Below are 12,032 nucleotides of genomic sequence, written 5' to 3'. Positions count from 1 at the left end.
GCGTGGACACCGAAAGGGTAACGGTCACCGGGGGCCAATTTTCCCGCGCGCGGGAAAATTGGCCCCCGGTGACCGTTACCCTTTCGGTGTCCACGCGAGACGCCGGAAGGGGAGGGAAGAGAAGGGGGACAGATCACTCCATTAGAGTTGGGGAACTGGCGAATTTTTCGCTGAGGGGGTATCACCTCAGCGTGATGTGGAAAGGGTTTGGAGTAGAGGATTCCCCCCCAAAGAAGGGAATGGGGCCTCCCTAATAGTAGCGCTGGACTCCCCCATGTGTGGTGAAAGAGGGGTGATTGTGTGTTGTGGGGGTTCCACTGCGTGAATGAAGCTGTGAGGAAGGATGGATTCCACAAGTGGGAGCGGAACCTCTGAGGGGTAGGGGAATAAAGCTGTGGTCATTGCAGAGCCAGCAGCTGGAGATGTTAGTTGGGACCACTTCAGTGGGGTTTCAAATGCAAGTTAAGGGCTTTGGAAGGGAGGCATCATGGGGAGAGAGTAGCATGGGCACAGGTTCAGTCTCCACTAGGCCCTGCTAAGTGTAGGGGAATCGGACAAAAAAATATATATATATTTTTCAATGGCTCTTCTGAGTTTTTAGGTTGACATCTAGAGTATTTCATCATGAAATTAAATGTTTCATGCTTGTCACAGGAGATAGAAATAAGAAACATTTTTTAAAAGAGTGGAATAGGATGAACTGGTTATTCTGAATCAAATGTTTTGTAACATTATTTCATAAAATGGCTTCTTAAGCACATTAATGAAGGATGTGCCTTGAATAAGAAATATCTGTATCCTTACACCCCCATATTTTGAAAAAATTTGGCAACCCCCCCCAGGAATATTTCGTGTATATTTAAAAGAATGGATGTCACTAACCTATATTGTTTTGTGTTTCTGAATTCAGAGCACAGCCCTTTGCTTGAGCTCTACATCTGTCACCTAAATAGGAATGAGACAAAGTTAAAATGTAGCAGTATGGAAAATTTTACTTTGTGTATTTAAGGTGCCACAGACAATCATTAAAGGAAGCTTCCTGAAATGTAGTATTATTCCATACTCTTTATTTATAATTAAAAAATCTAAAAAGCCCTGAAAATGTATCTTTTTCTTAAATTTGGTACCATTCATGGTAAAAGGAGATTTTTAAAAGTTGGACTATTCAATGAAGTTTTCTACATCTTTATTTTTCCTGTTTAATGTGGAAAACTCATACTTTTGCTGCAGAAGTGTTTAATTATGGCTTGAGGACCTTGAACACACTAGGCCAGGGATTAATAAATGGGATATATTTATTAAATTACACTTGTAAAATCCCTCAAAATTTGAATTCCAAAAAACATCTGGCCCAGGAGTTATAGATTGAAGACCAGTCTTTCCAGTTACACCTTTGTTTGGTGCCCATGAGGTTTTAATCCCATCCCCACCCCACCTGCCTTAGGGCAATACACCCTACTGAGATGGGGGGTTGGTCTCTTTCTTTTGCTAAGCAGGGGGAAGGATGAGCTGGTCTTGAAGGTGAGTTTATCAGAATAGTGTAGGCAGGGAGTTTTAAGAATAGTGTAAAAGAAGTTAGAAGCTCTGGGAATAGATTCCTTTGGGACTATTCCCAGAGCTGGTCTTGAAGGTGAGTTTATCAGAATAGTGTAAGCAGGGAGTTTTAAGAATAGTGTAGAAGGAGTTAGAAGCTCTGGGAATAGATTCCTTTGGGACTATGATTGTAACAAACCTTATTCTGAGTGCTGTTGGCTCCAGGGATACCCTTTGACATTGAGCATTGAGATTCAAGGGAAAGACACATTTAAGGGTCTCAGTATTGGGCAAAGCCTGTATATTAAATTTATCTGACTCCTAGGCAGTCCTTAGGATGTCCCAGATAGGATTTGGGGTCCTCATAGATCCCTGAATTGGCCAGGCTGTCCAATAACAGCTATTTTCACCCACCTTGTTCCAGGCTGCAGTGTGTGTTGCAAGTCTTCTTGGAATCAGTTGCAGGATCTGTGCCGCCTGGCCAAGCTGTCCTGCCCTGCCCTTGGCATCTCTAAGAGGAACCTCTATGATTTTGAAGTCGAGTACCTGTGTGATTACAAGAAGATCCGAGTGAGTCTGGGCCCAAGATGTCCTGGGAGAGAGCAGGTTTCAAGGAAATTGACCCTCTAACCCCTTTGCCCCTCACTGCCCTCCTTGGTTTCCAAAGAGAATTTTCTTTTCTGTTCCTTCCTGAAAAATAAAAGATGAAGAAATCCACTTATTCTCATTTTACAGGTGGAGAAACTTAAGTGGCTTTTTGAGGGGGACAGGAGCCAGAACAAATCCCCAAATAAGTCTTTCTTCTACCACCCTAGAAATACAAAACAATTGCAGAGATGAGATGCTGAGCCCAAGAGGGGATTTGATGATAGCAAATGGTTATTGAGCACTTTCAGCCTGCCAGGCACTTCCTCTCAGAAACTTATTTAATCCTCCCACTGCACTGTGTAAGTGGCAACAGTTAATGATTGCCAGAGGAAGTAAGCCAGGATAGTTAGGTGAGCAGACTAGAGCCAGTGTGCTTGGGTTCAAACTCTGGCTGAGTAATTACCCAAACTCTTTGGACTTTTTTTTCCTTGTCTGTAAAATGGGGAGGACTACTAGTATCTACCTCATACAGAGTTGTGAGGATTAAGTTTGTTACTAGGACATGTCAGTTGCTTAGCACAGTACCTGTTACTTTATAGATGGCATAAAAATGTTAGCTATTTTCTTTGTTGAATACAAGGAAACTAAGGCCCAGCAGAGTTAAAGCCAGGGAGCTACAGATGGATGATTTGTACCCAGATGTCTAACTTTAGAATATGTGCTATTAAACTCTGTCCTCTAGTTGCCTCCCAGCAATAAAATCTTTCTCTGGCTGCTGGGTAGAGAATAACATATAGGGACAAGGGCAGAAATGGGAACCAGTGAGATAGCTCCTGGACTCCTGGGGCTTGGCAAGCCATATGGTTATTTGATGGTTTGAAGGGGTCAGATTCCAGATGTATTTAGAAGATGGGGCTAACAGGATGTGCTGAGGGTAGATGTAGGGTGTGGGAGCAAATGACTAGTCAAGGATGACTCCAGGAGTTTGGGCCAGAATAGCTAGAAGGAAGGAAGAAATGATGGAGAAGACAGAGGAAGGAGTAGGTTTGGAAGATTACATGAAAAGTAGGAGCTGGGCATGTTGGTGCACACCTGTAATCCCAGTGGCTTGGGAGACTGAGACAGGAGAATTGCAAGTTCAAAGCCAGCCTTATAACTTAGTGAGGCCCTAAGTAACTTAGCGAGACCCTGTCTCAAAATAATAAATAAAAAGGACTAGTGATGTTGCCCAGTGGTTAAACACCCCTGAGTTCAATCCCTGGTACCAAAAAAAAAGTAGGAATTTGGACAGATAGTAAGGAGGAAGAGTGGGAGTTGAACCTAATAATCCTCATTCCAGAGCTCCATGCTTTCTAGCCATTGCACAGAATCGTTCCAGAAGAGGAGTGGGAAGGGGTGAATGGTCTCCGTTGTCCCACAGGTCTCACCACTTCCGGTGACCTCAAACCTCTGCCCCCCTTCAATAGGAACAGGAATATTACCTGGTAAAGTGGCGTGGATACCCTGACTCAGAGAGCACCTGGGAACCAAGGCAGAATCTCAAGTGTGTGCGCATTCTCAAGCAGTTCCACAAGGACTTAGAAAAGGAGCTGCTCCGCCGGCATCACAGGTTGAAGCCACCCCGGCATCTGGACCCAAGTTTGGCCAACTACCTCGTGCAGAAGGCCAAGCAGAGGCGGGCACTTCAGCGCTGGGAGCAGGAGCTCAATGCCAAGCGCAGCCACCTAGGACGCATTACTGTGGAGAATGAGGTGGACCTGGATGGCCCCCCACGGGCCTTTGTGTATATCAATGAGTACCGTGTTGGTGAGGGTATCACTCTCAACCAGGTGGCCGTAGGCTGCGAGTGTCAGGACTGTCTATGGGCACCAGCTGGAGGCTGCTGCCCTGGGGCATCCCTGCATAAATTTGCCTACAATGACCAAGGCCAGGTGCGGCTGCGAGCCGGTCTGCCCATCTATGAGTGCAACTCCCGCTGCCGCTGCGGCTATGACTGCCCCAACCGCGTAGTACAGAAGGGCATCCGCTATGATCTCTGCATCTTCCGCACAGATGATGGGCGTGGCTGGGGTGTACGCACTCTAGAGAAGATTCGCAAGAACAGCTTCGTCATGGAGTATGTGGGAGAGGTAGGGAGATGGGATTGGCATGCGTGTGCAGCTTTTCCTATTATGTGTCTTGCTATGTATGCATCCAGCTTCTGCAGTGTGTATTTGAAACTCCCCTGCTTTCCTTGTGGGAAAGGCCTGAGAGGTGGTTCTGAGTGTCATAGCAGCATCCTGGTAGGGGCTAGTATTCCAAGCTGGTACACATCAGCATGACCATGCTTGTAATGAAAAGAAGATTGAAGTACTTCTGGACAGGGGTGGCTTCATAAGGGTACCTAGCAAAGAAGGAAAGTGGGAACTAAGGTTAATTCTTTCAGAGGTTATGTGGTCTAAAAGCACAGGGTTGTGTCACCTGAAAAGGCCTGTCCCCTTCTTATCTCACAAGGGGCCATCTTATCACAAGCATCATCTACCCAAAGAAACACCTTTCACTATACTACACAAAAGGAAGGTGAAAATTCTAGAATAGGACAGAGACACATCTTGGACAGAGGTTGGCTACCTTCTGTAGACTTTCAGGTCACCCTGGGGAAAGACAGGGTACATTAGACAGGCCAGCTGCTATAATGTACAACCCCCAAATCTTAGTGGTTCTGCACATCAGGAGCTGGTTTGCTCACGAATGGTCCAGTGTGGGTGTTTGGGTGGGCATCATTTCACAGTGACTCTAACATTTAGGTTCTTTCCCTCTTGTGACTTTCCTGTGCTTTTGAATATCTAAGTCGTTGCTAGTTTGTCAGCATTGCTTGGCGGGTGGGCCCAGTTGGGGATAGATAGTTAGGGTTCTAATGGCTCAGGTCTGGATGCAGTGCATGTCACTTCTGCCCACACTTTATTGACTGGAACTGAGCCACTGGCCTTACCTCAGTGTAAGGGAGGCGGGGGGTGGGTGTGGGTATGTGTGCTTTAGCTGTGTGCTCAGGTGCAAAACAGAAGGGGTCTAGGTGAGTAATCTGCAAGGGACTACAACAGAACGTGTCACCTCCTAACATAGAACATGATGAGCATTTGTCGGGGAGCAATTCTTTTTCATGTATACCTGTATCATACATTGGGAGATATTTAGCATCTCTGAACCTTGACCATCTAAATCTATAAGTGTGCCATAGAGTCAGGACAACCCCAAATACCTCCATATACTTCCATAATATATATATCAGGGGTGTGATATGGTTGAGAAATGACAGAAAGTGGCCTGAGGGACACATACCTAAGGGTGTCTACACTGTAGTAATGACACTGATAGTGAGGAGAGGCTCCCATTTTGAGGAACCAGAGAGTAGAGAAATCAGATCCAAGAGGCAGAACCATCTACAACACAGAAGGACCTAACAGTCTGGACAAAGGGACTGCCACACCCGAGATGATCTGCTGGAGGAAATAGCCACATGCTGGAGGGCCAGACAGTCTGAGGAAGGAGGAGGCGTCCACACCCAGAGGGTTCCTGTCAGCAGCAGGAATAGGGATCCACATCTTAGAGTGACCCAATGACCTGGAGGAAGGGCTCAAGCTCTCCACACTACAGAGGGCCCTGACTTAGAAAGTTTCCACACTCATGCTGTCCTGAGTCAGAAAAAAGAAGTATCCTCATCCCCAATGGATCTGGATAGCCTGGGACTTAGGTCTATACCTGTAGTCACTCTGACAAGCTGAAGGAAGTTTGTACATTCTCAGGGACCTGATACTCTGGATCTTGAGGAGGGTGTATGCTTACTGTGGGTGGCCCCTGACAGGTCCAGAGGGGGAGTTATCCAGATCCCATTGGCCCTGGACAGTCTTAGATGCTGTCCTGAGCTGGAAGCATTTTGGCCTAACCATGCTGAATGGAAGAAAACACAGGGACATACAGGAGGAAGAGCCTATAGTCCACAGGCAGCCTGAGTTCTCTGAGCTTAATGTCTTCACTCCTCTATACAGAAACAGCAAGGTTTTCAGGGGCCTTCTCACTCTTTCCTCACTCTTCCCACTCTCCACACATTCTCTCCACAGTTCCTTTTTTCCCAAATATTTATTCTTTAGTTGTAGTTGGACAGGATACCTTTATTTTATTCATTTATTTTTATGTGGTGCTGAGGATTGAACCCAGGGTCTCGTACATGTGAGGTGAGTGCTCTACCGCTGAGCCACGACCCCAGCCCTCTCCATGGTTCCTTGATCTCCCACTTTGCTACATTCAGTGACTTTCAGGCCCCCTCTGGCACCCTAAGACCTATGAATCCTCTCAGTGAGGCAACAGGTCTCCAAACCCTGCCAGAACCAAATTTATCTTCCCACATGGCTTTGGAAGAGGCAGCGCAGCAAGTGGGTAGGAGGGTGAGCCCTGAAGCCAGCCTGCCTGAGATTGCATCCCTCTTCACCTCTCAGTTTCCTAATCTGGAAAATGGGAATGATAACAACACCCACTTTATATGCTTGTTAGAGGTATTTATTTTAAAAAATTAATTGGTACATTATAGTTATATATAAAAGAGGAATTCATTGTTCTACATTCATATCTGTACATAGCATAATTTACTCAATCTCATTCCCCAGTAGTATCTCCCCTTTTCTCTCCTTTCCGCTGATCTCCTTCCTCTACATTACTGGTCTCTCCTGTTAGAAACATTTAACTAGTGTTTTTTGTTTGTTTGTTTGTTTTGGTACCAGGGATTAAACCCAAGGGTGCTTTACCACTTAGCCACATCCCCAGTCTTTTTATATATTTTTAAATTTAGAGACAGTGTCTTGCTCAGTTGCTTAGGGTCTCGTTAAGTTGCTGAGAGGCTGACTTTGAACTTAAAATCCTCCTGCCTAAGCCTCCCGAGCCACAGGGATTACAGGCATGTGCCACCATGCTCGGCTTAACTAGTTATTCTATGTGAAACAGTGCTCAGTACACAGTGAGACTCAGGTGTTAGCTGGTAGAGTCCAAAAGTCAGTAAATCCAAAATGCTCAGAAAGTGAAAGGGTTTTTTGTAACCCATCTGGCTGCAAACCCCAACCTGACCTCAAAAGGGCTTATTTATAGTCTTTGTTATCCTATTTGGAGTGAATATTCTGTATTTTATCACAGAGACATTACTGTATTATGTGGTTCCAGATACTTCCTAGGTGCTATGAAACCTGGATGCCATGCTCTTCTTCCCCTCTAGGGACACCAACAATCTGTACTGACAGTTTCTGCCACATGGGCAGCCCTTTACTCCTTTGCACCCTTCCTTGTTTGGTCCAAACTTTGACATTTTTTTTAAAAAAATATATTTTTTAGTTGTAGTTGTAGTTTAGTTGTATTTCTATGTGGTACTGAGGATTGAACCCAGGGGTGCTAGGCAAGTGCTCTACCGCTGAGCTAAAACCCCAGCCCCCAAACTTTGACATTTTTGCAGAGCATTTTCATCCACATCCTACAGAGGATGTTAGCACATTTTATTCATTCTTAAACATGTACTCTCTTCATAGTTTAATATCTCTGAAATGAAGATGAGTCTTAATTGGTTTAATTAAATGATACCATATCATTTAATTAGCAGCACTTTTCCCTCTCTTGGTAAAGGGTACATAAAATAAAGGAGCATCTTAGATCCCAATAAGGTACAGCACTCAATTACTCTTTATGTTGCTTTGTTCCTAACAGAAACACTTTGTATTTATGATCCATGGTCTAGTTTTCTTTTTTTTTTTTTTTTTTAACCATGCTGGAGATGGAACCCAGGTCTTGGAGCATGCTGAGGTAGCATTCTACTACTGAGCCACATCCCTGGCCCTTCCATGATCTTGTTTGGTCTTTACACAGGGCCTGTCAGGTTGGGATTTTGTCATTGTCATTCCCATTCTACAGATGAGAAAATGGAGGCCCAATGAGGTTTAGTAACTTACTCAGAGTCTCAAAGCTAGTAAAGTGAGCAAAATAAATAAAAGGGGGCCCCAGGGCTGCGTGTAGTTTTAGCTCAGTGGTAGAGTGCTTGCCTAGCATGTGAGAGGCACTGGGTTTGATCCTCAGCACCACATAAAAATAAGTTAAAAAATAAACGTTAAAAAAGGGCCCACGTATCTATAACTGGTGCTCTGCCAGGCCTGCTGGCTTTTTTTTTTTTTTTTTTTTTTTTTTGTACCAAGGATTGAACCCAGGGATGCTTAAGCACTGAGCCACATTCCTAGCCCTATCTATCTATCTATCTATCTATCTATCTATCTATCTATCTATTGCTGAGGCTGGATTTGAACTTGCAATCCTCCTGCCTTAGCCTCCTGAGTCACTGGGGTTACAGGTGTGTGCCACCTTGCCCAGCTTCCTGTGGCTTTTGTTGCATCCCTCAGGAGAGAGTCCCCCTCTTCAACCTGGTGGTAATGCCCTTTTATGAGCTGCAGCTTGCTTTAAAGGATGTATATCTTGCATTGCCCCTTGATTTCCCCCTCGGCACTGTTTCCTTTTCAACCTCTTGCACTCTGGTTGTCTTGACTCCATTTCTGTTATCTCTGTGACACCTGAGGGTAGGGATGAGGCCTGTACTCTGTATCTGCCCCACCAGACTCTGACCCCTGCCAGCTGGGAGTAAGCACAGTGTAGGCCTCAATCCTCAACACAAATCCACTGAATGGCTGGGGGTATGGCTCAGCAGGAGAACACATGCTTATTAGCATGTGCAGTCCCTGGGTTCCATCTCCAAAACCACAAATAAAAAAAATCACTGAATGAATGAGTAAACAAAAAAACAGATTGGGGCTGGGTTGTGGCTCAGTGGTAGAGCGCTTGCCTAGCATGTGTGAGACACTGGGTTCGATTCTCAGTACCACAAATAAATAAATAAAATAAAGATCCATTGACAACTAAAAAATGTTTTTAATAAAACATAAATTGGGTGTGAGGGAGCTAAGTTCCTCTAGGAAAGGAGCAGGAGCTGGGAGCATTGAGCAGTGAGGCTCCTGTGCAAATCTGGGTTTCATAAAAGCAAAGTTGATAAGCGATTGGCATATAGAATAGGCTGAAGGTGATGGCATAAGAGGCAGATTGGAGACTAAGTACACCAGTGTGGCTATTACTAGAGAATGGTAGGGTGGTCACACAAGAAAGAGGACAGATGTGAAAGCTGGAAAAGTATGGTCCCCAGGCCATAGGTGGCAGGGTAAGGAAGGGTCTTGGGTTTGTATCTACTGTTGGCATGTGGCTAAGGAGTGGGCAATGGATCTCTTAGGAAGGAAGGGGAAAGGAATAAGAGGTTTGGAGGAAGAAAACATTGGAGTTGCCTGAAGTACACCACTTGGACAGAGCACAGGTCACTGTGATAGAGTGCAGAAGGAAAAGAAAACAGTTATTGCAGATCTGACTATGGGTTGTACACAGTTCTGGCATTTGTCTCTAAGGTTTGGGGAAAAGATAGTAGGAAACCCAGAAGTGGGGGCACCCCAGACTGAAGAGGAGGCAGACTTGGGTACAGTGGGACCTCCACCTGGAGAAGGGCATAGTCAGTCAGCCACAGTTGGGCACTGCTGGAGGCAGTTACTGGCCCCAGAGTGGGGGGAGAGGTGACCTGGGGCCAGAGAGGAGAGATCTGTTTGAATATGAAATAGGATCCATCAACAGCTTTAAGAGACAAGTACAGGTGGAGCTGGGATGGTGGAGCACCTTTCTGTTTACTAGGATAGCAGGGGACCCATCTGGGAAGTTAAAGTGGTAGGAGGTGCCTACTGCTCTCTCAGCCCCAATTATTGACACTGCTGTAGGAGGGCTTCTGTCATCTGCACTTTGGTTTTCCTTTCTTTCCCACCCTCTCCTGCTTGCTCTCATTGTCTTGTCATTCTATATCTTAAGTTTGGGGCAACAGCTTCTTGCTGGCCATTTCAGACTCTCAGAGGTCTTGGCCTTGGACTTTCTCTAGGAACCTTGGTTTTCACTCTGGGCTTCATATGTGTTTCTCACTCTGTCTCTGCTTCTAGTACTCTTGTATGGGTCTCTTTCCCGTTCACTCAGGCCTTTTCTCTACCATCACAGATCTCTTTCTTCCCCTCACTCCTGTGTCTGTCTAGCCACCTGGCTTTCCCTTGTGCTGGGACTTGCACTGGCTCCTAACCTCTTGACTTGGATCAGTTTTTCCCCCTGTCTCCCTATGGTACCCTGGATCTCATTCTTTCTTGCCCTTGCTCTGGGTTTCTCTGTGTGTCTTTGTCCCTGTATTGCTCTATCCCAAGGGTTCGATAGGCTCTGGGACATCTCATACAGTCTCACTGGGCAACAGAAGGTGGGGTTTTGTTTCACTCTAATCCCCCATCATTGAGAGACTCTTCCTGCCATCCAGATGCCTAAGGGGGGTAGTGGGCAAGTGGGAAGCCCCTGATAGGGCTGACAGATGCATTACATCATAGTCCCCCAAGTGTCTATGGGGTGGGTGCTCACTGTTCTTCTCTTCCCAGGAGGCCAGGCCACTGGGGTCAAGAGCAGGGCTGGCTATCCTGAACCTTGATTACCATCTCCCCCACCGTTTCCGCAGATCATTACCTCAGAGGAGGCGGAGCGGCGGGGCCAGATCTATGACCGTCAGGGTGCCACCTACCTCTTCGACCTGGACTACGTGGAGGACGTGTATACTGTGGATGCGGCCTATTATGGCAACATCTCCCACTTTGTTAACCATAGTGTGGGTGCTCCCGGCACGTGGGGAGGGGGCTGGGAGGGGCAGGCCAGGGCCCCTCCTCACCCTCCCACTGTTCTTTCTCGCCCAGTGTGACCCCAACCTACAGGTGTACAACGTCTTCATAGACAACCTTGATGAGCGGCTGCCCCGCATTGCTTTCTTTGCCACAAGAACCATCCGGGCAGGCGAGGAGCTCACCTTTGATTACAACATGCAAGGTGGGGGTGGCAAGGGCCCAGGGGCAGGGGTACATGGTGATGTGGGATGGTGAGGACCCCACCCAAGGCATACCAGTCACTCAAGGAAGCAAGGGAAGTTCTTTAGCTGGAGCTTTAAGATGCTCCTCCTGACTCCCAGTCTCCTGTCAAGTTTCTTAGACCCCTGCCTCCCTCATGGGGCCCCAACCCAGAGTTACTTGTCCCATTTTCTCTCAGGCCTCCTGGGAGAGGACATGTATGTGGCTGGAGAGTTAGGCACTTCTGGCTCCCATCTGTACTGAATTGCCCCTTCCCCTCTCTACTCTAGCCCCCTGTGACTTTCCTCAGTCCAGGCCTTTGGAAAACCAGTCCCTTCCTTGATAGACTAGCCATCTCTGAGACTCAGTGTGGATCTGGGACAGGATGCTTCTATGGATACCCAGGTGGCCCTCCATTCCTGACCCCAGCTGACACAATCCTCCTGGTTCCCTGACAACTACCCACTTCTCCCAATAGCCCTTACCCGCTGGCCTGAATACCCCTTTGGTGCTGTGCTCAGGCTCTAGCCCCAAACCATCATCCCTAAGATCCCCTCCTAACTCAAATCCCAACCTGCTTCCAGCTCCCAAGATCCCTGGGTCTCCTGGTGTGAAGGGTAGCAGGATGCTTCATCCAGGCCTTCTAACAAATCCCCTCCCTCCCCCTTCTCCCGGCTGTGATTCCACAGTGGACCCCGTGGACATGGAGAGTACCCGTATGGACTCCAACTTTGGCCTGGCTGGGCTCCCCGGCTCCCCCAAGAAGCGGGTCCGTATTGAATGCAAGTGTGGGACTGAATCCTGCCGCAAATACCTCTTCTAGCCCTGAGAAGTTTGAGGCCAGACTGACTGAGGGGGGTCTGAAGCCACCTCCCCCTCCCCCACTCCTTCCCTCCTATGGGGGAATGACTGCCAGGGCCTCGCCTGCCTCCACCTGCTCCCACTTGTCCCCTCTACCCC

The 12,032-nt window shown here is 47.0% G+C and overlaps 1 protein-coding gene across 1 annotated transcript in view; it reads left to right on the top strand.

The window, feature by feature from the left end:
- Window positions 1–12,032, top strand: part of Suv39h1 (SUV39H1 histone lysine methyltransferase) — a 14,817-nt gene that overhangs the window by 1,530 nt on the left and 1,255 nt on the right. The window contains exons 2-6 of the mRNA XM_048796620.1: window positions 1,884–2,103; window positions 3,588–4,250; window positions 10,694–10,840; window positions 10,926–11,055; window positions 11,762–12,032. The exon at window positions 11,762–12,032 is cut by the window's right edge and continues 1,255 nt beyond it. Coding sequence (XP_048652577.1) covers window positions 1,884–2,103; window positions 3,588–4,250; window positions 10,694–10,840; window positions 10,926–11,055; window positions 11,762–11,895 — 1,294 coding nt within the window. The 3' untranslated portion in view covers window positions 11,896–12,032. The remainder of the gene's footprint in view (window positions 1–1,883; window positions 2,104–3,587; window positions 4,251–10,693; window positions 10,841–10,925; window positions 11,056–11,761) is intronic.

This window comes from Marmota marmota, unplaced genomic scaffold (assembly GCF_001458135.2).
Source record: "Marmota marmota marmota unplaced genomic scaffold, marMar, whole genome shotgun sequence".
NCBI classification, from domain to species: Eukaryota; Metazoa; Chordata; class Mammalia; order Rodentia; family Sciuridae; genus Marmota; species Marmota marmota.
This window is presented reverse-complemented; position numbering and strand designations above follow the sequence as displayed.